This window comes from Rattus rattus, chromosome 7 (assembly GCF_011064425.1).
Source record: "Rattus rattus isolate New Zealand chromosome 7, Rrattus_CSIRO_v1, whole genome shotgun sequence".
In the NCBI taxonomy this organism is placed as follows: domain Eukaryota; kingdom Metazoa; phylum Chordata; class Mammalia; order Rodentia; family Muridae; genus Rattus; species Rattus rattus.
Genome location: NC_046160.1, coordinates 92,608,698 through 92,633,364, shown reverse-complemented (window position 1 = coordinate 92,633,364; position 24,667 = coordinate 92,608,698). Strand labels below are relative to the sequence as shown.

The following is a 24,667-nucleotide window of genomic DNA, read 5'->3' as shown; positions in this document are numbered from 1 at the left end:
TATCCCTTTGGATCTTTCAAATCAAACCCAGTTCATAAGGCTTGAACTGCAAGGTTTTTTTGTTTTGTTTTTTTGTTTGTTTGTTTGTTTTTTCAAATACTGCCATCTTGCCAGACCCAATTAAAAATACCTTCTATGTGAAATTCTTATGGAGTAGAAAAATTGTAGGTTGACACTATGCAGTATACAATCTTACATTATGGCTATAGTTAACTTTACCTTAGAGACAGTTTTTGGTTCTGTGGTGTTTGGTTCTTTAAAATTTTTCTACAGGAAATGCTATAGTATTTAAAGTAAAGCTGTCCTTTTCACCTTTTATTAGAATTAACTATTTGAATGTAAGCTAACTGAAACTTGTTTGAAATGTTACTCAAAGTTTGTTTGCATCACATCTTAGAAGTCAAAGGACAACTGTCACCTTAGGATTTAAGTAGCTGGAGATTATTAGTAATGAAAAGACAATAGATTTCAGTCTGTCTTCTCAACAAGAAAAAAATAACCGAGCTTCAGAGTTTCCAACAAAAGCAGTCAATTCTACTATGGACAAATCTGGGACAAATCTGAGAGCTTTAAAGGGTTGAATTTGGACTATAAAAGTAAATAAGTTGAATGTTTATGTTTTTTATTTTTGAGATATTGTGTGTTGTTGTGATACAATCATACTATATTTCTACTATATTTTACTATTTTTGAGACAGGTCATTACTATGTAGTGCAGGTTGTTTTAGAACTTAGTAGGTAGACTAGGCTGTCCTTGAACTCACAAAGATACGCCTGCCTCTGCCTCCTGTATGCTGGTGTTTAAGGTGGGAGGCAGCACATGTTTCTTAAATAGATCAGAATGAACACCATTTCTACCAGGAGATAGTGGTTTTAGTTTTTGTTTGAAATAAGGAAATCCCAAAGCAATATTTTAAAAAATGTGGAGAGAAAGAGAGGAGGGAGAGGAGAGAGAGGAGGGAGGGATGGAGGGAGGGAGGGTCTGTCTACAAAGCCTGGCGTGGGCGCTTAGGATCAGTCTTGGGTCCTGTGAAAGAGCAGCAACTGCTCTTAACTGCTTTTAACTGTTGATGCATCTCTCCAGCTCTGAAGCAATCTTTAAACAAATAAAACAACAGAAGCAATGCTTAAAATTTTGAGTATCAGTTAGAAATTTGGAAATGAGTTCTTCCTTTTTGGGCATATATTTTGCTTATTTACTTTAAACAAAAGAGCCATGGAGTCAAATTTGTTAGAGAGGCTTCAGCCACATGAGGTTATAGATTATCCTACCCTTGTACAACTCAGGGATAGGTTCATTTGAGCAACATTTACTATTTTAATCGTGTGAATGGCCTAGAAGATAGTGATATACAACTGGTAAAGTCAACATGTCATTTTCTTCAAAAATAGAGGTAAAGTGCACATGATCTCATTGCAGAGGCTACTTATGTAGTTCTGCCATAAAGTAAACACTACAGTTTCCAGTAGTCCTAAAAGAGGCTTCCGTTTAAAAACGATACATGAGAGAGTCTTCCTAGACCATCTCCTGTTGTCAGACAGGACTCCAGTGGAGGGGTGGGGACAACACCAATCCACCTATAAAACTTTTGACCCAAAATTGCTCCTGTATAAAAGAAATGCAGAGACAAAAGTGGACTTAAGGAATGGATGACCAGTGACCAGCCCAACTAGGTCAAGAATTGTACAAGATTCTTGGGAATCCCATTTGAGGGCACCAATCCCTGACACTATTACTGATGCTTACAGACAGGAGCCTAGCATGGACACTCTGAGAGGTTCTACCAGCAGCTGACTGAGACAGAAGCAGGTACTCACAGCCAACCATTAGACAGAGGTCTGGGACCCCTATGGAAAAGTTAGGGGAAAGACTGAAGAAACTGAGGGATGGCAATCCCATAGGAAGACCAACTATGTCAACTAACCTGAACCCCTGAGAACTCCCAGAAACTGAGCAAAGAGCATACAAGGGCTGGTCCAAGGTCCCCAGCAATTATGTAACAGAGGGCTGCCTTGTCTGGTCCCAGGGGGAAAGGATGAGCCTAAAGGGTGGGGGAATGCAGGGAGGTGGGGGGGGGGGGGGGGGATGATGGGGGACAGGGACTCTCAGAGAGGTGAAAGGAGAAAGGGGATGGGAGAAGAATTCTGGAAGGGGGGATGGGAAAGGGGGCAACATTTGGGATGTAAATAAATAAAATAATAAAAAGATGATGAAAAAGTCTAATTAAGGTTTATAAATAACTACCAGTTTTAAAGAAAACAATATAGAACATAATTTCTGTACAGGTGATTACCATGAATATTAAATTTATATTTGTTCTTATTTTAACGGTTTGCATATAAACAAGAGACAGAAGGATGACAGAGAAGACTAGAGAAAATCACAAAGGACAAGTGAGAAACACACTTTGTGACAACTAAGGAGAGCCTATATGTCACAATGAAAGAAAAACAAAACCATATGGAGCCTAAGTTCCTATAAGAACTGAATGTCATGGAGCAAATGCCACTGCATACAAAGTCCCCAATGTTAGTTCTACATTCAAACCAGAGAGCCCTGCTGCACACATGGTGTCACAGAGAACATTATACCCTGATGGATGCTGTAGGCTGTAACTGAAGATGATGCCAATGGTAGCCTTCTTATACACTCTCATGAGAAATGGAGAATTGCCTAGATGAGGTGGCAGAAAGAAATGTGTTATATATTTGTTACACAGGGAGTCATATGCCTGTGATATTAAAGAAAAGGCCTATAGAAATGTAATGATAGGATGAACTTTCAAAAAGTTCTTGTTGGTATCATAGTCAATTTATCTTTTATTAATCATTTCCACAATGAGTTTTCAAGAAGAAAGTAATTTTTCATCTTCATGGAAATAACCAAGATCCCCAATAAGAACATTGTTTCCAAGATAACTGTTGGTCTAAATCTTCCATACATATTGACATGAATGTTTACTTATGACAAATATTTTATACAACCTGACTAAAACTGCCTCAGCTTATGTGAAACCTCACTTATGATGACAGGGGCACATACACATGGCTAGAATATGCTTATAGTAAAGCTGTTACCATTAGGTCCCAAGCATTATTTGCTCACTAGAACAAAATGACAAAGAAAAGGTCAAAAGAAAGAATACAGATGGCTTTGTATAGTCTGTTGTACAGATCTGTATATCTTTCCTATTAGAAGTTCCAAGTTTTGCATTATTTTTATGGCACTTTTCCTAAGTTCTTCATTTTCTCTTTGTTGCATTCTAGTATGTTTTTAATATAAACAATTTTGTGAAGAAATGCTTTCTTTGCTGACAAAAAGTTCTTTTTGCAAAGTCAGGTATAAGAGAAAAAAGTCATTGACAGCTTTAAGTTAGAAAATAAAAATTAAACAGGACGACTGTACTTTACTAATCCAATAAATCCAACATTGCTAGGCTATGAATTTAGTTAAATTATATCTTTTGAAACATTCTAAAATTTGAAATCTAAAGAGGCTATCTTGTTTTTCTGCACAAGTGAACTCAATACTGGTCTACATATAGTATAAAAACGTTATGCTGCAAAAAACACAGTATTTTCAAATCATGAGTAATTTCTTTCTTTAGAGTTCTATACTTTTTCTTTACATCTGCTCCAGCCTGGTCCTGCTTTGGAAGGCAGATATGCCTTTATACAATCAAAGCATGTTAAGAATATTTGGACACACACTTTATAAAAATGCAAAAATCCAGTATGCTGTTGTTTAGCACAACAGGAAAGGGAAATGAAACCTCAAGAAGAGAAGAACATAGGTCTAATAATTTTAATATGTATATTATTAAAGAACATGATTCTCCTAACTAATACAATCTATGTGAATAGAATTTGAAGAAAAAACAAGCACCAAGGAAACCTAAGTAACTGATCCCTTACATTCCCCTGGGTTTCTCTGTGAGACCCTTAATGTCCTGGAACTCATTCTGTAGTCTAGGTTGGCATTGAAGTTAAAAAATCCACCTGCCTCTTCCTCCTGAGTCCTGGAATTAAAGCTATATGCCACCACTGCCTGGATAAGTAATCTGATTTTCCAAGAAGGAACACATCTTTCATTTTACACAAACGTAAGTGAAATAGTTAGCTTTTCCTCAGTTTTTCCACCTTTAACAGTCAATTCTGGATGCTTTTGGAAGTGTTTGGATAATGGGAAGGGATCTTCACTAATTTAATTCAAATCTTCAGTACCAGTAATAGACACATATATGTTCAAAGTAGAATCTTCTTTAAACAATATAACCTCAAAAGTAAATTATCTGGCTTGGAGAAACTATTGAAGAATAAGGTAGCAGTAAAAATCAAGTTGGTTATTGGGGTTTTGGCTATTTCAGTGTGCTACAAAGACTATTGGAAGTCAAGTTATTCTGACAACAGTGTAGTATAGAAATTTCCCCCTAACACTGGTAACTTTCTCCTCTGATACCCTCTTCCCTTTCAGCCAAGGGCAAAGTGCAAGGCAAAAAAAATTAAGGCAAAAAAAAAAAAAAAAACCAAAAAAAACAGGTGAGTGCGAGGAGCATGTTATTGACCATGTAAAAAGACACGTGCAAAATGTACCTCAGATACACTATAGGTAGATGAGCACGAGGGAAGCCGAGCCTGGTTTTGCAGTGGAGAAAAGAAAACACTGTTAAAGAGGAAATGACAGAATAGTGAGGGTCTCAGAAGGTTTACATGGCTTTATTACCAACAAATTTGCCATATAAATAATAGAACAGCCTCACAAGGGGACATACTCAAGACTCAAGTTGTTTGAAGAAGAAACTCATAATCAAAAAACCCAAAGAAACCTCAAAATCCAGCTCCCTAATTTGGTAAAAAATACAATTATAGAGATGATTCATCTACTCAGACAGGTTAGGGTATGAACTTGTTGAGAAGAGGCTCATTTAAGGGCGAACGCAAAGACCAAACATGTTTTTCTGTGGTGTCACAATGACCTCCGTTGGCTGTGTATCTACTGTACATCTTTATACCACTCTGTAGAGTCTCCAGGAAAGTCGGTTTAAGCAATCTGATACACTTTCTTCTTACTCATTCTTAGTATTAATGAACAATCCCCTTCTTTCTTTAATTCTTTCTTTTTTTTTCCCAGAGCTGAGGACCAAACCCCAGGGCCTTACGCTTGCTAAGCAAGCGCTCTACCACTGAGCTAAATCCTCAACCCTCCCTTCTTTCTTAATATATATTTTAATCCCATAAAATATAAGTTTTCTCCACCATAACTTTTAGTGTTTAGTGTGTGTCTCCTTTCCTCCATCCCCTTGTATTTTGGATGGAGTTGGGCTATTTGGTTCAGGCTTTACTAGAACTTACTACGTAGCCCATGTCCATGTTAGGATGTCAGGTGTTTGCCACCACATAGACCTCAATGACTTTTAAAAAATAGCTATTTTATACCTAACGGCATGTTTAACCTTCATGATTTCCCTGGTCAAGCCCTGTTCCTGGCTGTCACTGAGCTCAGGTGATCCTCCTGCTTCAGGCTCCTGAGTTGTTAGCACCACAGTACAATCACACCAGGGTGACTTTTACGACTTTGAACTCGTAATGCTTTGCCTTCCACTCAACATTTTGGTTGTGATGCCAACATGTTAAATTTTGTGGCTTCTTCCTATATTAATTTTCATTGTGCCACAGGAGCTGAAACAGTTACCGATGCAGTTTTTAGACATAAGGTTCTGTATGTATTTTCAGAATACAAAGTTAAGTGTATGGAAGGGAAAAGGATGTTGAAGAAGATAAATCAGAAGTAACCTTATCAGATTAGCTGGTTAATATATTCCTAACACATATAACAGCAGAAAACAGTAGATGCTCATGAAGTATTTATTGAATTAAGGAAAATATGAACTCTTTCCCACCTTTCACTAAGAACAAAGTGGTTTCCTAAGCCTTTTAAATTTATTGTCTTACAGATTTGATATAAAATTATCATTGTCACCTTATGCTTTGAGGTAGTTTCTAAAATATGTTTGACTTTGTCCATTAAGAAAATGAAACATCTTTTCAACTTTGTGCATTAAATTTTCTTTAGAAAAATGATAGTTCTAAGAAAATCTTGTTTTGCATGCTTGTTCTGTTTAAAATAGTTTGATAATCTTGTCTTGTTTTTATCCAGTTCCTAGTTGATATTACATAAGAACTAATTTATTAAGCAGAGTTATCATTTGCATCTTAGTTTTGATTTGAGTCAATTTCAAGAGGCAAGCAATTCCATGTTGTGTATTACACACCTTATAGATATGATACTTCTACTTCAAATGTTTAGGTATATTATCAAAAGAAAGTTTTATCTTTTGATTTGAAGCATAGGATAAATTTAGAACAAATGAAATCTAAGGATTAAGTATTTTCACATCAAGAGAATTTTAATACTGTGAAAATTAGTAAAGTTAGCCCATTTTGAATAGTATTCCTAAGACTGAATTATTGTAACCATTATTAAAAAGTGGCCATATTCATGACAGATCATTTACAAGAGTCGGATTTTATATAATTACTCTAAACAAGTGGTAAACAAACCCAAAATATTGACTATTAAATGTTAGCTTATCAAACAGAAGAAACAGGGAGCTCAAACAATGTTTTATTGATGAGGACTGACACAGATATGTGCCTAAAGAAAGTAATTCTGGGTAAACAAATTGTCCAAGTAGTAAAGTCTGCTGATTGTTTGCTCATGCAAGGAGTAATGCTCCATCATTAATGTCCTCCTGGTCAATATTAGCTAATAGGTCCAAATGCAGACTCATTTTATATTCCTCAATCTATATATTAAAAGTATAATGTGTTGCCTGATCATATCAAGGTACCTATGTCACATTTTTTAAATTTCCTTCGAACGACATGAGATTTATGGTAAGTTCATATAGTTAATTCATCAGAAACTAAAAGGTGATCATGTCATCTTTCCTCATATATAATGAGGTAATGAACATAAAAATACAATGTACAAAACACTCTAAAATATTTTTAGAAAGTTTAGGAGAATAATGAACTTTAGTGTTACAGTCCATTCTTGTAAGGTTCACATCCGGCAGAAATTTATAGTCAATACTCTGTATGACAGTACCCATATTTGAAGTATTAACAGAAATTCTGTGGGCTTATGTGTATACACCTGTTGAGTATGTTGGGTATATATGATATAATTAATGTAAAATTGGCACAAAAACTATGAAATATCCCCAGGTTGCTAACTCTTAAGATATTTTTTGATTTTTTATTTAAATATTTTAAATGCTCATGTATGGGTATGTGCACATGAGTACAGGTATCCATGAAGGCCAGAAGGCATCTGATTCCAAGGAAATGAAGTCAAATTTTGAGAAAACCAGTGTATGTTTCTGGAAACTGAATGTGGGTCTGTGAGGACAATACTTTTAACCGTTAGTCATCTCTTTTATTATCTTTTCGGTTTTGATACAAAAATTTTAATTTGGTTACAATCTCTTAATGTTTTTCCATGCACAGTGACCTGAAAGTACTATTTGAAAAATAATCACCTCTCCTTTTCTCAACTCTAAAGTAAAAGTATATCATGACATACTGTGTTTATGCAATTGATACACGAGCCAGTTATAAGAGGACTTAGCAAATTTTGACTGGAAAATATCTGAGAGCAAGCATTTCAGTTCTTTTGAGCCATGTAATCTGTGCTTCAACCATTTAAAGCTCTGTTGTAGCTTGAATACACTTGAAGACCGTATTTAAATGAATAAACATTTCAATAAATACTTACTTTAGAACACACTCATATAATTTCACATGAAATATAAGTCTATCGCCTTCATTTAAAAACAATAATTCTTAGTGTGTGGCTCTTTAAAGAAGTAGGATTTAACTCATGGGATGTAGTTTTCCAGGCTGTGATTCACAGAACTCACCTTAAATGAATGTGTTATGTATATAATCTCCCAATAATAGATACTAGCATATAAAAATATAGTATAGTAATTCAGAGGTAAGGCTGGAATGAAAATACCAGTTAAACACATAAAAAATTCCAATAATCCAATTCATCACTCACATGGCTTATTTAGTAACAATTCTACTTTAGAATGCAAGAAATTAAATTCTTAAATAACCAAAAATCGCTAAATAAAAGGCTTTTAAAAATGGTTTAATTCTGATTTAAAAGAAATCTACCAGGCTGGAGAGGTGGCTCAGCAGTTAAGAGCACTGACTGCTCTTCCAGAGTTCCTGAGTTCAATTCCCAGCAACCACATGGTGGCTCACAACCATCTGTAATGAGATCCGATGGCCACTTCTGATGTGTCTGAAGGCAGCTACAATGTACTCATATATAATAAATAAATAAATCTTTAAAAAAAAAAGAAATCTACCAAAAAGCAGTTCATTTTTGGTGAAATTCTTATGCCCTGACTGACCTTTTCTAAACACTTTAAATGTCATTCCTTTGCTTACATTAACATGTCAACCAACAATTGCTAGTTATTATATTCATCTTGCTTTTCTTAGTTTATATTCTAGCAATTGCTTTTTATGAGTTGTTTTCCGAAACTTTTAAAAATGAACAAATCTAGTTTTATAGTTGAACACTAATTTACCATGTTCCTATACAGAGTATATAATAAAAGCACAATAATTCCAAATAATGAATAGTTGTATTCCTTTCCTGTTTTTTTCATATTTTATAACCATGTATCTAGTATTCTTCCTGAATATCTTAATACTAAGATTCTCCTTGTTCTAACTGCTCCTCAACAAAGTGAGTTCACCTTAGCTTGAATTATATTGTGGATACAAAGCATAGATTGATTATTTTATCCTGTTTTCCTACTTGTAAAAGTGTCTGTAGTAGCCTTTAGTCTTGAACATTAGTTTTAATATTATCTTCTAGGTTCATACATTTGATTAAATGGAAGATTAATGTTCCTTATGTAGTTTTCTTTGTTCATTACTGTCAGCAACTCATAATTCTAAAGGTGTATAGTATATTTTGAAATGATTTATGTAAGAAAGCTTTGATTATATATTATTAACAATAGTTGTACTATTACAATTGCTAAAAACCCACTTTAGTGTTTCTAATGTTCATTCTATTATTTATTAAGAAACAGCAAATATAATGAAGGACAAAAAATAGACATTTACCTAAGAAATAAATAAAATTTAGTATCATTCACAAAATATCAGGGTTAATTCAGGGATCTATCCTTTGTGTAAAATAATGTATTTGTCACCACAATTGGAGCAGCAATGATTTAATTCTATCTCTAACTTACAGTTCTAAAATAACACTTTCTACTTCCAAGTAAATATATAAATGGAAACAAAGATCTTTAATCTTTCACCTTACTGAAATATTCTTCAGTGTTTCAATGAGTTAAATTATATTTTTATAATATTTGCAATAAAGTTTCACAAAATGGAATGGTCTTTGTTTGCCAATCAGTTTAGAACCAAAATCTGCTAACTTTTTTCGATTATTATACATGGTATTTTATTTTTAAGCAATGATTTTTATGTGCATAATATATTTTATGATGTACATAGACAATAGGAATTAAAGAAGAACACAACATTTGCCTGAAATTTTATCTGCATGTTTTATCCACTAAATTCACTAACCAAAGATACTATTTTAAAAATAGTTTTTAGGAGGCTAATGACTTATTCATTAGGTAACTAGGGTAGTTAATAAGATTACTTACAAATAATATAGTTCTTATATTTTTGGTTGTGAGCCTAGCCTTTAACGGCTGAGCCATCTCTCTTGCCAAGGTTGGACCCCCAGTGCAGGGGAATGTTGGGGGTTGCCGGTAAGGGAGTAGATGGGGGGAGCACCAATATGGGGGTGGTGGGGATGGGGACTTATGGACAGGAAACAAGGAAAGGGAATACCATTTGAAATGTAAGTAAAGAAATATATCTAATAAAAAATACAACAACATAAAAAATAATAATATAGCTCATGTTTAAGAAAATAGGCAATTAGGACAATGTATTTTTTAACTGAAAGGAAGTAAACAATGAAGATAGTGAGAGTTCTCATTATGAAGAAGTATAGTAGTTGAAAAATATAAAGTGATAAGTGAATGAGCTACAACAATTTATAAAGTATCAATTTTTAAAATTTAGTCCTATTCTTATTACCAACTTCTTAGCATGTAGACCTTCCTTAGCAAATTTAAACTTTGTAGTGTTAGTTTAGTTGGAGGAAAAATGTTCCTTATAATTAATCTGGAAAGAATGACCCTAAATATATTATTTACTAATGTCCATATTATTTATTAATTTATTAATGAGTATATTTCTTATGTTTTTTTCATGTAGTGATGTTCAGATTACTTTAGTCATAAAATTTATACTGACATTTTTATATCAATGACAGTATCATGGATTCTAGTAGTTAATATAGAAGATTCATAGAATTGTAATATAACACAAAGATGGACTGTCTTTAAAGATAATATATTATCTCTTTTTAGCTTTTAAAAGTTAATAACTAAAATAAATAAATAAATATATAAAAGTTAATAACTGATATTAGAGAAACATTCTTTACCTTAATAATGATAAATGTAATATGTAATATAATATGTAGAATATGATCAAAATAAGCTGAGATATAAGGTAATGAACTTTAACTATATTTTCATGTGAAAAATAATATAGCAGTGTAAATTAAATGAAAGGCAGCAATCTCAGGAGAATTAAATCCAGGAGCTAGAGTCCTAGAAACATTTATAGAAGCACTAGGAATGGGAGGTCAGGATAAAACATAAATTATTTAGTATTATTTACTGTTTATTGTCATATTTATATTTTCATTTTAAAAATGATTAATTTTAGAAAAAATGCATTTAAAGAGAAGGCTAAGTATTTTAAAAGTTTAATTAGCTGTTACAAAAATGTTGCTAGCGAGTGGCTAGATGATGCATGTCTCTAAACTAGTGTTCTCTTTCAAGAGATGTCTTGCATATATGGGCCTTTGTTCACGCATTTACAAGATGCTACATAAAAGCATTCCTGGTAAAGCTGTTTGCTGCTAAAATTCCTTGAAATCAAAACATGTCATCATTACTACAAAGGTAACAGTTTAAAGAAGTCTTATTAATCCTGCACAAGTGCATCTACTAATCAAATTATTCATGACAGTCAAAAAATGATAATTTTCTTTGAAAACTAAAATTGAATCACCTTGTCTTTACTCCTTAGATACAGGCATTATTTTCTAATTTTGCTGACACATTCAGAAATAGGCGAAATACATAGTCAAGTGGATAAGCGCTAAATTAATAGCACATGAAAAAGCCTTTTAAAAAGTATATCATTATTTAAGTACTGATTTTGAAAAGTTCTTATTTGGGCCATAATGTTATTAAATCAACAGTAATGTTAGTTGTGTGACTTGCAGGTCTTTTATACTTCAAATTTAACCTTGATTTTATAAACTTGAGCGTGAAGCCAGAGCTAAAAGAGAAAGAAAGAGGTAAGACAGGAAGCAGAAGAGCTGGAGATGAGAGGACAAATCGGTCCCACATAGAATTCCTGTTAGCAGAAAATCTTAGTGGGGAAACATCAACCAGTGAAACCAAACATTTACTCGGAGAGCATGTCCTTTCACAGTGACTTCTATGTGACTTCTGAGTTCCTTCAGCTTTTGATAGAGCTACAAGAAAATGTCAGAACCTGAATCAAAACAGCAACTTGTCTTCTTTTCAGTTTTACTTTTAAAAATAAATCAGAGCATTATACATTTCTCACTGCTTTTGGCAAACTTTTCTAAATATTACAGGTTTTTCTTTAGTATAAGAGTATAACATTTTCTCTAACCTTGTGACTAGAAGGCCAACATTTTATTTAGTTCAAATAAAATCTTTTTCTACTAAAAATAGCTACATAAATATTATAACTAGTTTTATAATCTCCTGGATATTCATTCTAAAATTTTCTACTTGAAAGGATACATAGTACAAACATATTTAAAGACCAGAAAATTTGCTGCTTTCCCCAAGCACAGTGTTCAATCTATGGTTGCATCCATACCGAAACACACTGGCTGAACTATGATATAGTGTTAGTCTTAAGTATGTAGTGAAAGTTATAAACACGTAAACATAGACAGTATAACTTTAAGGTCTATAAATCTTAAAACTGAACTTCTGTTACACACATTCACTCAGACATGCAAATTATCTTATATCAGAGATTACAGTTATAGACACCATTTTTAAGTTTAGTTTGCTATCAATCATTTTTAGAACTTTATATTGTACCTTCTTAGCCGAATCAGTGTCATAATCAATGGTATATACAAGAGACTTTTTGTCTCCTTCAGGCAAAGGAAAGTATGATTCAGGGAAGAATGCTATTGGTATATCACTATTTTTACTGAGTGAACAATGTTAAGTATCCTATTTTTGAAATCAGCACACAATCACCATGTCCCATCCTTTAAAGAGGCAACTTTACAGAACTCCCTACTATGAGGCAATGTTAAGGAACACAAAGGATGGCTTTTCTTAATAAAGAACACAGACATACAAACACAAATTCATCAATGTGCATTCATGTTTGCACATACTCACAAACAACAAAAAAGTCAAACTTAGAAGGCAGAAGAATCAAGGGCAGGAAAGAGTATAGAAATTTGTCTTTTATAAACTGTTAAATGAAAGTAAATTGGAGTATACAAAATTTTGAAGTGACCGAGTTAATTAGGTTTTAATATAGTTATGGATTTTATGACATTCCAGTGGATTTTCACTAATTTACTATTTGCTGCTCCTGTTGAAGCTGTTTGGGATTGCGATACAAAAATAATGGTTAATTTAATTTTCACCTAGTTTTACAGCGAACAATTTTCTAACTTGTATTTATGATGGCATCATTAAAAGTAGACAGTGGGTATTTGTGGGTAAATATTTTAAATTGTTTATTGTACTTAAATAAGTAACTAAGTAATTAAGTAAATGTAACTAAATAAATAAACAAATAAGTGCCCAATACATATTGACTAAGTGGCATTTATGCAGTACCAAATAGGATCATCAAATTGGAAACCTTAACTGTGCATTAGTAGATTATGTATAAAGTGGGTTAATATTTATTGTTGTGGCCTAATGTTACATTAACTTTTATAGATTAAAAAAAGCAAAGGCACTAAGACTGCGTTAAGACTAAAAGCTGTATATGGGGTGATTTTACTGGCATCATAAGGCATTTCTAGTTCTTAACATGTATATATTCAATATGCTATGAACTCGCAATTTTATTTTGGAATGAATTAAGTTGCTAATCAAACTAAAATAAAATTCACTATTTTTTATAAAGTAGGTTAAAACTGAAGGTGACATTCTAAAAATATATAGGTTTTTTTGTTTAAGAGGAATCTTAACGCATAATCAGTGACATCAGTCAGAGGAACGGTTTACTCTAGAGCCCCAAATTGCAGGCACACGAAATGAGGCAGTTGCCCTTTCTTGTTTGTGGTGCCTTTTAAAGCTAGTTATTTGGCAGCTTGCCTTCAGCTGGTTGCTCTATGTGTAGCTGAAAACAAAACAAAACAAAACAAAATAATATGACCCAACAGCCAATAAAAATATTAAAATAAAAAATGGGATGGTGAAAAATGAAAAAAGCCCCCTTCCTCCCTCCACCCTCCAAAAAGGAAGAAGTGTAGGCTATAGACAAAATCTTGCCAAAAAATGTTAGAAACATATTTACTTTGAGGGATCCAACTCTACTAGCAACTCCTTTGCTTTCATCCGGCCGTCTAATTTGCTACAATGAGGGAAGATGGGTAAAAAAGACAGAATAAAGAAAAAAGTGAACTTAAATTTTTTTCTACACATTAGTAAGCAGTACATGCAATACATCAATTGACTTAAGCTCCTCTCATAAGACCAAGGAGTTACTGACCCCAGATGCTATGACATGCTCTGCAAACAGATCTCTAGAGTTCAGTTTCTGGTACGGCACTATTCCTGAGAGGAGGAAATTGGCACTTACTTTTGGTTATCTTGGGAACTTCTGATGAAGCAGTATCTGGAGTAGTGTTACATTTGCATTTAGCTTACAAAAAACAAAGAATTACAAATATACCTATGCATGTTTTCTCTTTCAGTGTTTAAATGTCTATTCTACTGCAATATCAGAAAACATCAATGACATGACAAGAAACTTTAGTGTGCTTTAAGTGAAAAAATCAGTTCCAAGAAGCATCGTCCTTACTGGTGACAGTGAGGCTCGTCCGCTTGCCAACCCAAGTATAGAGCTGGCTCAGCTGTCATTGTGATTCCCAATTAAACAATCATGCTGCCAAACCAGAAAATTTTAATGCCAGACCAGTGTTCGATATATTCATTCCTTCAAAGTTTTTTTTTCATATTTCATCTGAAATTTTCTCTCAGCAAAAAACAAGGGAAGTAAAGTCTGGTGTGGTGGTGTGTACTTAAAATCTTAGTTCTAAGGAGGTTGGGGTAAGCAGGATAATCTCAAATTCAAGGCTAGACTGAATTACGCAGGGATACTCTGCTTGTATGTGCATGCACAGTGTGCACACTCTCTCTCTGCCCATTCTCTGCACGCGCGCGTGCACACACACACACACATGCTCTCTCTCTCTCTCTCTCTCTCTCTCTCTCTCACTCTCTCTCTCTCTATTTTATAAATTTTTCATTCATACCATTATGAGTTACAAAAGGTACATGAAATTCAATACACAGAATCTTGAGAAGTGGAGTATTTGTAAACAAGATCCAGAAAAATGATTTTACACTCACTCCTGTACTTCACTTGGAAGAAGTTTCAATTTTAAAAAGCATGGAACAAGTTATCTGTTTAATACATCCTTGTTGGCAGATAGCACAACTATCTGCATAATGATAAATCCTAGGTGTTAATCTCCTTAGGAAAACAATATAACTGAGTATATTACAGATTTTATTCCCTGAAAGAAGGGTATAGATTACTCTTAGGATGTCCCAGAATAGCAAACATAGGTTATTGGGGAATATTGAGGAAATAGTATTCCTATTTGGAAAAAACAAACAACCCCCCCCAAAAAAAACCCTAAAAACAAATCACAAGCATCTTTATACATAAGAATTACAGCAGCATTGGAAAGGAATAGTTTTTACACATTTTTCCTCATTAGCTGTTTTGGCAGGATAAAGAATCACTTTTCACTTTTCTTTCTTTTTAATTGGATATTTTATTTATTTACATTTCAAATGTTGAGACACCGCCGGAACCTGAAGGAAACAGACCGGATAAACAGTTCTCTGCACCCAAATCCCGTGGGAGGGAGAGCTAAACCTTCAGAGAGGCAGACACGCCTGCGAAACCAGAAGAGACTGCTCTCTGTCCCCTTTCCCAGTTTCTCCTCTGGAAACCCCCTAACCCATCCTCCCACTCTCTGCTGCTATGAGGGTAATCTACCTGCCTGTCTCTGTACCAATACCATACAGTTTTTATCACTATTGCTCTGCAATACGGATTGAGGTCAGGGATAGTGATTCCCCTAGAAGTTCCTTTATTGTTGAACATAGTTTTTGCTATCCTGTATTTTTTGTTATTCCAAATGAATTTGCAAGTTGCTCTTTTTTAACTCTATGGAGAATTTAGTTGGAATTTTGATGGGGATTGCATTGATCTGTAGACTGCTTTCAGCAAGATGGCCATTTTTACTATACTGATCCTGTCACTTCACGAGCAAGGGAGATCTTTCCATCTTCTGAAATCTTTGATTTCTTTTTTCAGAGACTTTAAGTTCTTGTCATACAGATCTTTCACTTGCTTGGTTGGAGTCCCACTAAGGTATTTTATATTGTTTGTGATTATTGTGAAGGGTGTCGTTTTCCTCAAATCTTTCTTAGCCTGTTTATTCTTTGAGTAGAGGAAGGCTACTGATTTGTTTGAGTTAATTTTATATCCAGCCAGTTTGCTGAAGTTGTTTATCAGTTTTAGGAAATCTCTGGTGGAATTTTCGGGGTCACTTAAGTAAAGAATTGCCACATTTAGAAATAACTGAGGAGAAGAACTGCAATGGAGAAAGAATTCTGTCAGTTCCCAACATCTAGTCATTCTCTTCTTTACATTCTTGTTTTCTAAATATTTTTTCTTTCATTGGATGTCTGAGGACCCAGCAATACCAATCCTGGGCATACGCCCAAAAGATGCACCGACCTATAACAAGGACACACGGTCTTCTTTACGTTCTTTTATCTCAAAAAACTTCTTACCCCAAAGGCTGTTTTTTACTTTAAGTGGAGACTTACAGTGTCTGGATTAAAAAGATACTCCTGGTAGTTTCCTATAAAAATGAGTAACATAATGACTTTCTAAAAACATTTAGAAGTTCAAGAAATTACAATTTTCTGCAATGCCCTTTTTGTCTAAATCTTAGCATCATCATCATATTAGGTTGGCAGCATGATGTGTTCTCTTCAAGGTTATACCAGCTATGGATTCCTAATGATTAAGTTATAGTCCTTTAATAGATCTAGAAACACACAGGGCTAAAAAAAAGGTGCTTGTAAAAGGATGGATATGTACATAGAAATCTATATGACTTTATTTTCTCATTTATGATTTGATTGTTTGTTTGCGACAGACCCTTGCTGTGTAGACCAGTATGGACTGGACATGTTGTATATAGTCTAATCTTGTTTTCAGTTTGCAAATCCTCCTGCCTCAACCTCCTAAATGCTAAGATTACAGGTATGTGACATAATTCCTGGCTTTATAAAACCAATTTTACTTTTTATTACATCTATAGATCAGTGTTTTTTCTAAATTGTTTCCATTACAAATTCAAGTGTGAATACAGAATTTAACAGTCTACACATCTAGTCTTATTTGATATTCGATGCTAGCAGAGTTGGACCAGATTAATATTTGGATATGGGAAATGAAAATAAAGTTCAGTGATGATATATTTTTTTCTTAATTTTTGATATTGTAATATAATTACACAATTTCACTCTTCTCTCAAAGCACTCCTATAAATCTTTCCTTGCTCTGTTCAAATATATGGCCTCTTCTTTTCATTAATAAATGGACATTTTATAAAGGAAAGTATGCGTTAGAAATCAATTTTATGAAAACAGTCTTTGAAGTTATTATAGAAAAACAACTTAATACAATAAACACAGTTCTCAAAGATAGAAGGACGTGCAATTTAAGTTTCATGTGAATTTTTTTGTGAATATAGAAACAGATAATAGTATCTTATGGAGAAACAATTCAGAAAGAGGAAAAAGTGAAATTGGTAGACTGTATGTTTAGGTGTGTTTGTGTGTTCATGGGAGTATGAAGGCCGTAGGATAATCACAGGAGCAGTTCCTCAGTTTGGAGACAGGTCTTTCATTGCCCTAGGAATCACCTAGTAGTCAAACTCTCCAGAAGGGCCTAGAGATCTGCATGTCATCACCACCGCAGGATTTGAGTATCTATAGCAAAGCCCTCACTTTTTCCTCTTGTGAAACTTGAGTTCTGGGGATCAAACTCAGATGCTCATGCTTTCAGGACAGATGCTTTCTGAGGGACCTGCCTCTTCTACATGAAATCAACAGACTTAAAACTCAGTGTTCTAACTTATTCTTGTCAAATTTTAATAGAGAATTGTAACAGACTAGTAAGAAATAAATTTATAGTTAGTTCAACTATTTATTTTCTAATGAGAAAGAGAAGGCATAGCAGAGTAGCATCAGGAATCGGTTTACTTTTCTCCATGACATTGAGAGTCTCATCTACTTTTACTCTACTTCTCTATAAAGCGAATTTTTATTGAGAGAAGTTAAGTTATACTATGCACTGTGATTATAGAAGTTGACTAAATATTATTCAATGTGCTTCGGAGCAGAAGTACTTAAACATTTAGAGATCTTTTTTGGTTGAACATCTATATAGACTATTGATTTAATATCTCTACCTTGAAATAAAAATGCTCTGAAATATGAAACTTATGACAAGTCAATCACATAAAATATTTCTGATTTTTCTTCTGGGTTTTGAGTTATAGATGCTCAATCTGGCCTCTTTCATAATTTCTTTTGTCAACTTCTAGAAGAGATGATTGGCTAAAACAAAAATGTTGGATTCTCTCTTTTTCCCCTCAGTGACTTTCTGTGCACACTATACAGACACCCAATCTCATATTTTCATGGCACTACTACTGCAGTATACTGACAATAATTTAAAACAGCAATGAACCTGATGACAATATTTGTGTTGTTTCACATTTTTAGACAATTTCTTGTAAGGATATGATATTGTTCATCTGTCCTTACTACATGAATTTGTTTTTGAAAGGTCTCTTTTTTGATTTTTAATCACCTTACTTTTTTTACTCCATGCCTACGAGGGCTCTAACAAACAAAAAGATTTGCTGTAAAGTTTGACATTCAAATTAGCTGAATTATGACTGTATTGTCGGCTTATAATGTAGTTTGATATATATTGTACACTAAAATTTTCACTGAGTGAATTTCTCAATTAACCTATGCCTTTTTTTCAATTAAAATAGGATGAATAGTTGATAATTCTGATACGTGGGCCACAAAATATCTATTTTAGGAAAGCTATCACTTTATAATATGAAGTTCTAAGAATGATTTCACTGATGAAACTTATAATGATTTAGACTAAACAGCAGAATTAATTCTGAATGGGCTATTTGTTTTTATTAAATGATTTTATTTTTCTTGGACATTTTATGTAGTTACATTTCAAATGTTATCACCCTTTCCCCTCTCCCATACCACCTCCACCCTCCACTGGTTTCTATGAGGATGCTCCTGTACCCACCCACCCACCCACACACCCACCCACCCCAATCCAACCTCAACACCCTGGCATTAATCTACATTGGGGAAATGAGCCTTTACAGACCCAAAGGCTTTTCCTCCCATTGATGCTGGACAGTGCCATCCTCTGCCACATATGTGGCTGGTGCCATAGGTCCCTCCGTGTGTATTCATTGGTTGGTAGTTTAGTCCCTGGGAGCTCTAGGGGGTCTGGTTGGTAGATACTGTTGTTCTTTCTATGATGTTGCAAACCGCTTGTGTTCCTGCAGTCTTTTCTCTAGCTCCTCCATTGGGGTCCCCTTGTTCCATCCAATGGTTAACTGCAACCATGCTCATCTGTATCAGTAGGGCTCTGGCACAGCCTCTCAGGAGATCCCCATAAATGGTTCCTATCAGCAAACACTTCTTGGCCTCAGCAATAGTGACTGGGTTTGGTGGCTGCATATAGGATGGATCCCCAGGTGGTGCAGTCTCTAGATGACCTCTCCTTCAGTCCCTGCTCCATTCTTTGTCCCTGTATTACTACCCGTAAATATTTTGGTGAATATTTTGTTCTTCCTTTTAAGAAGGAATGGAGCGCCCACATTTTGGTCATCCTTCTTTTTGGGCTACACATGATCTATAAATCTTTTCTTAGGTATTCTAAGCATTTGGGCTAATATCCACTTATCAGTAAGTGCATACCATGTATATTCTTTTGTGACTGAGTTACCTCACTCAGGATGATATTCTCTAGTTCCATCCATTTGTCTAAGATTTTCATGTAGTCATTGCTTTTAAAAGCTAAGTAGTACTCTATTGTGTAAATGTACCATACACCCAAAAGATGCTCCAAACTGTAGCAAGGACACATGCTCCACTCTGTTCATATAGCCTTATTTATAATAGCCAGAAGCTGGAAAGAACCCAGATGTCCTTCAACAGAGGAATGGATACAGAAAATGTGGTACATCTACACAATGGAACGGGCCATTTCTAACCCTGAGTTTTCTGACAGACCTGTGTCACAATGCATAGTTTTAGAAAACATTTTTTACTATTTCTTTTATTTCTATAATTCATTTCCCTATCTTCAAACTGGCACTAAGTTCTAGTGGGTACCAAGAGAATTCAAAATTTCTTTCAACAGATAAAACCTTGACCTAAATGAAACACTTAGGTGAAATAAACACTTTTTTTTAAAAAAAAAATCTCAGATTGAATTTAATCAGAAAATCTATTAGGTTAAGACACCTTTCCCCCCAAATTTTTTAATTGGATATTTTCTTTATCTACATTTCAAATATTATACCCATCCCAGTTTCCCCTGCCCCTTGCCTCCATGAGGGTGCTTCTCCACCCACCCACCCATTCTCTTCTGCCTCCCTGCCCAGTCATTCCCCTACACTGGGGCATGAAACCTTCACAGGACCAAGGGAGCTCTCCTCCCACTGATGTCCAACAAAGCCATCCTCTGCTACATACTTGGCTGGAGCCATGGGTCCATGTGTACTCTGGTTGGTGATTTAGTCCCGGGGAGCTCTGGGGGGGGGTGTCTGGTAGGTTGATATTGTTGTTCTTCCTATGGGGTTGCAAACTCCCTCAGCTACCTGTCCTTTCTTTCACTTCTCCATTGAGGACCCTGTTCTCAGTCTAATAGTACACTGCAAGCACCTGCCTCTGTATTTGTCAGGCTCTGGCACAGCCTCTTGGGAAACAGCTATATCAGACTCCTGTCAGCATGCACCTCTTGGCATCCCCAATAGTGTCTGGGTTTGGGAACTTCATGAGGTATGGATATCCATGTGGAGCAGTCTCTGGATGGCCTTTCCTTCAGACTCTGCTCCACAATTTATCTCTATATTTCCTCCTGTGAGTACTTTATTTCCCCTTCTAAGACATCCTGAAGCATCCACACTTTGGTCTTTCTTCTTCTTGAGCTTCATGTGGTCTGTAAATTGTATCTTGGGTATTTGGAGCTTTTGGGCTAATATCCACTTATCAGTGAGTGCATACCATGTCTGTTCTTTTGGTTATGTCACTTAGGATGTTATCTTCTAATTCCGTCCATTTGCCTAAGAATTTCATGAAGTCATTGTTCTTTTTTTTTTTTTGCACTGTTTACTAATTTTCTTTTTTCCCCCCATCTTTATTAACTTGGATATTTCTTATTTACATTTCGATTGTTATTCCCTTTCCTGGTTTCCAGGCCAACATCCCCCTAACCCTTCCCCCTCCCCTTATACATGGGCTTTCCCTCCCCATCCTGCCCCCATTACCGCCCTCCCCCCAACATCACATTCACTGGGGGTTCAGTCTTGGCAGGACCAAGGACTTCCCCTTCCACTGGTGCTCTTACTAGGCTATTCATTGCTACCTATGAGGTTGGAGCCCAGGGTCAGTCCATGTATAGTCTTTGGGTAGTGGCTTAGTCCCTGGAAGCTCTGGTTGGTTGGCATTGTTGTACATATGGGGTCTCAAGCCCCTTCAAGCTCTTTCAGTCCTCTGATTCCTTCAACGGGGGTCCCGTTCTTAGTTCAGTGGTTTGCCACTGGCATTCGCCTATGTATTTGCCATATTCTGGCTGTTGTCTCTCAGGAGAGATCTACATCTGGGTCCTGTTAGCCTGCACTTCTTTGCTTCATCCACCTTATCTAGTTTGGTGGCTGTATATGTATGGGCCACAAGTGGGGCAGGCTCTGAATGGCTGTTCCTTCAGTCTTGCAAATCAAAACAACCCTGAGATTCCACCTCTCACCAGTCAGAATGGTTAAGATAAAAACTCAGGTGACAGCAGATGCTGGTGAGGATGTGGAGAAAGAGGAACACACCTCCACTGTTTGTGGGATTGCAAGCTGGTACAACCACTCTGGAAATAAACATTTTCAATGGATAACTTTTAATTTTATGTAGTAGTGCAGAGTATACAGAAGTTTAAATAAATAAACCTGTTTCACTGCATTAATTGAAGATTAAGAGTATTAACATTTATTTAGCTGGTATCAGAACTAGGCCAAAGTAACATGATTGCTGGACTAGGAAGGACCAAAGACGCTATCCCATTTAAATTGTCATGCTAAGATACCGAAATTTAACTCTATTAGTTCTCAGAAAGTTTTAAAGTTGCATGCTAGAACTTATGTTCAATATCTGGTGTTTCAGTGCAATAATTTTATTCAATGATATTTTTTCAAATAACTTTGAGTTCATAATTTCTAAATGTTGCCAATAAGTTAGATAAATGCAAATGCTCAGTAGCTTTCCTAATATTTTATTAAATTAAATTCATATACATATAACGAACTATTCTAGGTGCTCATGTGTCTAAATAAGGGATTTGTGTTAAAAAGTTCTGCATATAATTTTCAACAAAACCAAGAATTCACATAAGTTTCTAAATTTGATCAAGAGAAATCTATAAAACAATTTTTAGCAGACCATTCAGAACAATTTTTATTTAATTTATAATTTATATAAATACCTAGAGAATGGTAAAAAATTGTTATATATCAATTAGAATATGAATTAATAATCAAAATTATATAAAAGATATATAATAATGTGTCATGATAGGAAAATGTTTACATTATTAAGTGTATAAAATATCATAGTTTATTAATAAGTTAACATATTTCAAAAAATGCTAAGAATTTTATAATGAGATTTAAAGTTTCTTCTTAAAACAACCAGTGATACTAATACTATAACATTCACTTTATATATTATAAAGGTTACAGAGATTAAGTAATTCCTGAAGGCTATTTAAATAACTGTTAGTGAATTTTGCTAAAACAACTAGTGTTATATTCTGGAGGAAAAAAATCTAGTACTAAGATACTAGGAAAGGTGCTGTGAGGTCAAGATTTCAGTCATCAAAGACTCCAGAGTATAAAAAGTACAATCTCTTTTAAATATGTTTAATTTCAAAGTGATATGCAAGAATTGAAATTGGTCAATTGTTAGGTATATCACATTCCAGAACTTGTACTATTAATACCTGTACATTAAAAGGTATTTCTAGACTAGGGTGACCTTGAACTTAGAGATTCGACTGTCTCAGCCTATGAATTCTAGGATCTAAGGCACTTCCAGCAACAATATTCTTTTATGAAGGAAATTTTATAAAAATTATTTTCTATGAATCTCATTTATTTTTTAAAGTAAGCCTGCATATCATTTCTTTGTGACTTGCTTGTTTGTTTACAGGGACAGTCTTACTGTGGAGGCCACCAACTCCATGGCCGTACCAGGATTATAAAGTTCAGGTTGGTCTCAAACTCAGGATTCTCCCGTGTGTCTTCCAAATACTATAATTTTACATGTGGGCCACCATAACTGCCATACATTACTTCTTTAGAGTAAAAAAAGGAGACAATGAAATATCTCTTTCTCTCTGTGTGTCTCTGTCTCTCTCTGTCCCCCCCCCCGCCCCCCGCCACCTGCCTACCTACCTAACTACTTACCTATTTAATATATCTTCCTAGGTGTCAAATCTGATTTGAAACTTCCTATCTCAGGGTGGTAAGTTAGTCACTATGGGAAGGTCCCTGAGGGCTCAAGTTTTTGGCTTAAATTCTTTGTGTTAGATCCACCATGCTGTAGATGCTTGCTACTATGGATGGCTTCCCTGCTGCCATGCCTTCTCCACTCCGTGGACTGTATTTCCTTATACTGCGAGTCAGAATAAATCCTTTGACATTTAAATGGATTGTGTCAGGTATTTTGTAATAAGGGTGGAAGGTCACTGCTGTGATTAAATTGACCATGTTCTTTATATGATTTTGGAAATTTGGAAGTGGTTGGAATTGTAGGCTAGAGAGCTCTTAAATGTTGTAAATAAGCAAACTTAACAGGCTATTCTGGTGGGAATGTGGAAGACAAGAATGCTGAAATGAAAGAAATATGTACAGTGAAAATCAGGCTCATGGAGTCTCAGAAGAAAACAAGGATTCTATGGGAAATTGTGCTAGAGGCCATTTAATCTGGTACTATAATAATAGAAAAGGAACCCTGCTTTAAAACACAATCCATTAAAGGATCCAGGGTGTAAATTCCTTTTATTATCCTTTTCATTTCAGAGGACCCTCCTTTGAGAATGGGATTACATGGAAAAATGTTTTCTCAGGTTCAGCTATGTAAATGTTCTGAGGGCACTGCTGTTGTGACCAGAGACAGCTGGCTTATGTAACTTTTGTATTTTCGGCAGAACTTGACATTGTTTATACAGTATTGGTTTTGCAGAGATGAAGAATGTTTAAGGGTTATGATTTTCCAGAATGCTGTTTCAACATTCCAAAACCAGGCTGGCAGTAGATGTGTAATACAGTTGAAATATCTGCAAAGTGGCCCTGAGACACCAGTGCATGAAGCCAGGAACATGAAGCCTAATGCAATGAAAGGTCCTTGTTTCCAGAGATTCTGGGAACTGTTAGGCATTTTGGCACAGTGAAAGAAAACGAATGCAGTAGTAATAGCCAGACATGGAAGCTTACATCATATAATTTAAACACCTATGGAACTGAGGAAGGAGGACCTCAATTTGGAGTCCTGCCAGGAATACCTAGAAAGATCTTGTCCAAAATAAAACAAAGCTCAAAACAATTTAAAAAATACTTCTGACAGCTGAGCTTGGAGCAGTACTCAGTATAACCGGTACTTAGTTTTGGTGATAAATTTAGTTCTATGAACATTATTAAGGAAATGGAGGATACTGTGAAAACAACAATAACAATCACCAGAGAGGGTATTTCACTTCATTATCATTACATAATAAGCATAGGTGACACTGAGATGAAGAAATAAATTAATGTGAAATTCTGTGAAACAGATAAATGTATCAAAAATGCCTAATTCTAACTGCTTATTGTCTA

The 24,667-nt window shown here is 34.9% G+C and overlaps 1 protein-coding gene across 1 annotated transcript in view; it reads right to left on the bottom strand.

Moving 5' to 3' along the window:
• Gphn (gephyrin) overlaps positions 1–24,667 on the bottom strand; it is a 289,114-nt gene that overhangs the window by 162,302 nt on the left and 102,145 nt on the right. The window contains exons 7-8 of the mRNA XM_032907990.1: positions 13,735–13,791; positions 4,594–4,635 (exon numbers count right to left, since the gene is read on the bottom strand). Coding sequence (XP_032763881.1) covers positions 4,594–4,635; positions 13,735–13,791 — 99 coding nt within the window. The remainder of the gene's footprint in view (positions 1–4,593; positions 4,636–13,734; positions 13,792–24,667) is intronic.